The sequence below is a fragment of the Rhopalosiphum maidis genome, chromosome 3, assembly GCF_003676215.2.
Source record: "Rhopalosiphum maidis isolate BTI-1 chromosome 3, ASM367621v3, whole genome shotgun sequence".
NCBI classification, from domain to species: Eukaryota; Metazoa; Arthropoda; class Insecta; order Hemiptera; family Aphididae; genus Rhopalosiphum; species Rhopalosiphum maidis.
The window spans coordinates 3,143,258-3,149,718 of NC_040879.1; the positions used below are offsets into that span (position 1 = coordinate 3,143,258).

The 6,461-nt window shown below is 26.5% G+C and overlaps 1 protein-coding gene across 1 annotated transcript; it reads left to right on the top strand.

Annotated features, from left to right (window-relative positions):
* Positions 1 to 2,339: 2,339 nt before the first annotated feature.
* On the top strand, positions 2,340 to 4,856 carry LOC113560031 (RNA-binding protein spenito-like). The gene is made up of 2 exons (XM_026965813.1): positions 2,340 to 2,461; positions 2,607 to 4,856. Exon 2 carries the CDS (start codon positions 2,640 to 2,642, stop codon positions 4,854 to 4,856), a length of 2,217 nt encoding a protein of 738 aa, XP_026821614.1. The 5' UTR covers positions 2,340 to 2,461; positions 2,607 to 2,639.
* The last annotated feature ends 1,605 nt before the right edge of the window (positions 4,857 to 6,461 follow it).

Genomic DNA, 6,461 nt, shown 5'->3' on the forward strand with positions numbered 1-6,461 from the left:
ATAAAAATATTAGAATATTCATAGTAATTATAATATAAATATGATTGAAAACAATTGAGCTACCTCCTAGTCAGATGATAGCAATTATTACATAAATGAAACTTAACGCCAATTCAAATACATATCAATAAAATACAAAAATACTAAGCCTGTTTGGCTGCGATCTTAAATTCTAGTATTTTCATATAGGTATTTTAAATGATTTGTATGAGCTATTCATACAGTCATACGTCTCAGGATCCTTAAAATGTATGGTGATTGGCCTTTAAGTGGGTATAAACTTCATCTTCAAATCATAAATTCATACCTCAATGGGAAAAATTATTAACTATAAACAGTAAAAATAACTCTTTTATTATTAATACTTTTCAAATTTCAGCAGTCAATTAATAGTTATTATCATCGTCAGATATTATAAAATGATTGATATTGTGTTCTTATAATATTTTATTCATGATATCAAAATTTAGAATTATTGACTTAACAAATTCCATATAAAAATGCATTACATGATTCTCAATAGTACTTCCTAAAAATGTAAAAGAGTTAAGAAGACAAGTCAATAAAAAAAAAAAAAAATATTGTACCATGTACAAATATAATTTAATTTTAATTAAACTTATATATGTATATATTATATACAATTTTAATTTGTGTACATTGTAAGCATGAACAATAAACATTACTAGTTAAAGTTAGTGATGAGTTAGTACTGAGGAGACTAACTTAAACTGTTATAGTCAGTATTTTTTACTCGTTTAAGTTTTTGCATAATACATACCAACAGACAAAATATGTTATAAGACACTGAACATCCCTCAATGACATTTCTATTTACAATTTGTGATTTTTATGAAAAACATTAATAATTTTTAACATAATTATATTTTATATAACAGTTGAATTTCTAGTGCAATTGCATATACTTTTGTTATGGTGGGTAGATTGTTTTTAATCATAAGTCATTACCTACCTATTGCATTAAGCAAAATTATGAATATATTTACTTATATTAATATAAAAATTAACACAAGAATAAAAAAAGTTATTCAACAAAATATTATGTTATTAGTTATTATGTAATGTGACAATAAATCCATGAATTGAGAAGATTATTGAAATAATTATAATATAGAGGCTTAGGCAGGATTTTTGAAACTTCTAAAATATGTTCTACATTAGAACTGTAAGAATTTGAGTTGAATTCACATTTTGAATTATTTTAACTTAAATTTTGAATTAAAACACAGTTATAGGAAAATAAAAACTACAGTCATTGATGCTTGTGATATAAGTTTTTACCATAATATTTATAAGACAACAAGTCAATAAACATTAAACTTATAGAATCTACGGTATATAATGTTGCTGTGAATACGGTTTATGATTAAAAATTGTATCTATACGTTATGGGCCAAATTTTGAATTCAATAAATTCCATTATTATTTTTTGCTATAACTTGTATTTTAAGTAATAACAGTATATAAAAATTAATACAATAAATATAATTTTTACTATAGTTCTATATTATTATTATTATTATTATTACTATTTGATATCGATAGTGGTGAGGATACTTCCATCACAATCTTATTAAGTTACTAGTTAGGTACCACTTTGGTCATACAATGTCCTGTCCATGCACATATTTCTATAAACTATAATTTTTAATATAAAAAAATTACACTAATAATATAGTATAATATAGCAATTTTATATGTATTAGATTATTCTTCATGTTATGACATATTATATCTTCGAATAACAAACAAAGATACATTTATGATTTATGAGTATTGACTACTCTTTTTTTCTATTATTCATCGAACCGACACAGTTCTACAATCTATCGAACCGATAACACCACATTAAATTTAACTTTGGTCAACTTTACACTTCATTTGAGCTGTGATCCTGTAAGTTCAGCACCTTGTATTCACTAAATTATGTACTTATGTTTAATATTAATGTATATTCTAAAGACAAGTGTAGATCATAAACATCTGCAGTAGCCTGTTGCATTTGGCATCCACATATATTATCAATATTATCGATATTATCAATATAAAAATATTAATATTACGACCGTGATATGAGCAACGTTCTGATCGTTCGGTACAACCGCAACTACCATCATTTTGTGTTTATACAATCACACGAGCACGCCAGCATGGGTTTTAGATTACGAACGTTTTCCCGCGGTCTCCAGTCACGAGTTGCGAGTCACGGCTTGCGGTTGCGTGGTAGTGCGTTCTTCGCGCCCGTCTGCGTTTTATTCCGCTATATTTATAATATACTATATATTTTTTAAATTATTTAGTTATTAAATTAAATTAAATTTTTTTTAACTGTTTTTGTGTAATCACCGGTTTTGAATTTTGTTCGGCATTGTTAATTCTCCCTACAGTGACGGTCGTCTTTTGTGTACCTGTGGGCTGTGATTGTTTTAATATTATAGAAGTGAGTGCGTTCTACTATTACGTGAATACCTAGCATTTCGATTGTTTAATATTGATGAAATTAAATTCAAAATATAATATTTGTTTTACTACTAATTTAATTAAAGTGTTTTGGTATATTTTAATTAAATGATGAATATTTCCAGGTGTTCAAATGATTTAATTGTGCAAAAATCAAAATGTTTGGATTGTCTAAAGATTTTAAATCGGAAAAAATCATTGTGAAAATTCATAATACAAAATCCAAACATTCTGGTGATTCTCCTCCTATGTCACGTAAGAAACGTCATAGCAGTATTAATATGAATAATGGTAGTTCAGATGAGCGAAAATTGTATAAATATGAATATGAGCATTGTAGAGGTAGAGGTCGAACGCCATCTAGATCATCTAGTCATTCTAAACTTGACAAATTTCACCGATCTAGGGATTTGGATCGTTCGCGTCACACTTATAAAGTTTTGCGTATAAATCCTTTACATCCAAATGCAAGTGACCAACAAGTCAAAGAAATTTTGTATCGAGAATACCACAAGTTTGGTGAATTTTCAGTTAAAATATCATATGAAGAAAATAAAAGATTGGCATATGTGTGTTTTAGAAGGTCAAATGATGCTAGAGATGCCAAACACAGTAAACGCATGATAAATATATTTGATAGTATAAGTTTAGTTACACCTGTTTATGAAAGTTCTAGTTCTAGAGATTATTATGAATCAAAAGCTAGACATTTTCAATACAGAAATTTTTCTACAGAAAGAGACTACCCAACTTTTACTGATATTCGTGGATCACTTTCAACTGATAGGTTTTATGAAATGTTACCATATGGTGCTCTTCCTTCCATGCGACCATCTAAATTCTATCGAGAAATAAGTTTGCCACTGTTACATCCCCCAGAACTTATGTTACATCAACAACCATTATTACATCATCCGGCACATATTCCTCATCATTTAGAGTCAATTCAACCGTTCTATGGACTACCAACACATTGTTTGCCATCGTATACACCATCCCCTCGTTCTTGTTTAACGCATGACAAAAAAGATAAATTTCCAAACTATTTACATCATATTCAACCAGAAGATGATCCATTAGCTACACGTACATTGTTTGCTGGAAATTTAGAAATTACTATTAAGGATGAAGAACTGCAATGTATATTTGGTAAATATGGAGTTGTAGAAGATATTGATGTTAAACGACCATTGGTGGGTACAGGAACTCCATATGCATTTGTTCGTTATCAAAATTTAGATATGGCCCATAAAGCCAAAGTCGAATTATCTGGCAAATATATAGGAAAATATGAATGTAAAATTGGCTATGGAAAACCTATACCAACACAACGGATATGGGTTGGTGGTTTGAGTCCTCGTACATCACTTGCTCAACTAGAACAAGAATTTGATAGATTTGGTGTTATTAAAAGAATTGAGTATGACTACGGTGACACTTGTGCCCATATACTATTTAAAAGCATTGATGCTGCAATTGCAGCTGTCAAAGGTATGAGGGGAGTACCTTTAAGAGGATCAACACGCAGACTAAGAACAGATTTCGCTAATAGATATGCGTGGGACAGTCCTACACTAACTTCTTCATCAAATTCTAAGTCATGTCAAGATGATTCTGCTGAAGATTCGCAAGAATTAACAAAACAAGATGAATATCCCTTTGGTGGGTCAGATGATGATATAAAAAGTTATCCTGAAGATGATCATGTGAATATTTATGAATCATCAATCAAACAAGAACAATATTCTGATTCTGATAATAGTCCTCCTCAATCACCATTTCACTATTCTTTTAATACTAATGTAAACTTTAATGAAGAAGCAATACAATCTGTATGTCCTTTGGATTCTATTTTTACACTAGAGGATTTTGTTCTTAAATGTACTGATGTATGGGATGGTAGATTTGTAATGTGCAACTTTCAATACCTAACTTCTTGTCATTTAATTTTTGGTGATATTAATATTTTTAAAACAGTAATGAAAAATAACAGTGAACCAATATTACACATAAATAGACATTTGCGTTTACGTGAGGCACTATTAAAAGTCATTTCTAGACCTGAAAAAACTGCTGATATGCTTGCTATGTTTTTAGCAATACCTTGTACTAATGACTCGATTTCCAGCAATGATGCATCAATAAATATTCAACCGTTTCATAATTTAATATTCTTACATAAACAAAAAATGGCTATTGGGTTATCATTAGAAAGTATTGATCACGAAGGTAATGTATTATGTGTATTTCCTCCATGTGAGTATTCAACCAAATTATTGAAACGAAGTGCAAAGAATTTAAATAGTGAAACATTAAAATATGATAATTATTTGGTTATATTAGTAGTCAGTATGAACTTTTTTATGTCCAATTAAATTTACCTAGGTATTAATAATATATATAAGGTATATTTATTTTATTATTATTTTTTTTTTCTGTATCAATTATATTTAATAATTTTTAATGGTATTAATTATTATAAATAATATATCAACAATAGAATATATTTTTAATTAAATATTTTTCATTGACCACAAAGTAATTTTTGATACTACAATATAATATAATTTTTTTGTTAATTTGTAAGTTTTATAAAATCATTATAAAATAAATTATGGTGATTCATTAAAATTGTATAAAAGTTATTTTTTTATTTTTATAAATTAAAGTTAACAGACATAGCTTAATTGCATATTAATAATATAATATATTACATTTAGAGTGTAACGTAATTTAATATACTGATTGTATTACTATGTTTATTGTAGAACACCAGTTGACTATTATGTACTTTAATGATACAATATTTTCCATAACCATTTTAAAATAATGCATTGTTTAATTATTGAGTATTAATATTTTTAATGATCTTGCATTTAATTAAATTATTTCTCTTACATTTTTGAAAGTATAATATAAATTATGAAACAATCCAATCAATTTGAATTGTTTAATAATAATGAATTTTCGTAACTATTTAAAATAAATTAAATACTTTTATTAATTATTCATGTGTATTATAGACATTTTGTATTAAAGTATTTTTTTTTAATTCAACTGTTATTATTTTTTTTAAATAATCCTTATTTATTCTATTGAAACCACGTATAGGGTCGGCGCTAGAAGTATTGACGTACTGGGCGAGACCATGTTTTAGAGCCCCCCTTACACCCCCTACCTAGTTTGAGTAGTAATAAAATCGAATTTTTTATGAAGTTTAAATACAATTAGTAGGTATGTATTTTTATATTATAATTTTAAACTTTATTACCTGATCATACAATATTATAATAAGGTTACTAACTAATAAATTACACAAAAAAATAAAATAATAGTAATATTAAATTTAATATTCATAACTATAATTAATATTAAAACTAGATCATTATACAAATATGAGACCATTGCAGATGTATCTTCAATTAAAACGATATTAGATAATGAATATTTAAAATTGTGTAGATTGTTAATACGTATTAAAAGATAAATTAAATAAAAATAATTTTCAGCTTGGCGCCCTGGTCACTCATAGCTTTAGCCGGCCCTAACCATGTATGACATAGTATGGTAATTTTTGCTCATTTAAATTATACAATTACTTGAATATGAAGTATTGTTGTTTATTTATAAATTATTACTAACAGCATTTAACTTGGAAGTTTAGTAAATATTGTTTTGAGTATCAATAAATGTTGGTATTCAGTATTTAGAGAATTAGGTGTATTTTTTCTTATGAGTTTATATGTAAATAATAATTAACATTGGTTAGATTCATGTAGATTAGATATTGAAATTCAAGAATTTAAAACATTAAAATTACAGCTATTTTGAATTTTACTGGGATTAAAATTATATGTTATGAATAAAAAAATTTTCTAAATTTAAATTTGGATTTGACGACTAAAATCTATAATTTTAACATATATTATGTGTATTTAATATTGATCAACACATACATTTTACATCTGTTATTATAATTA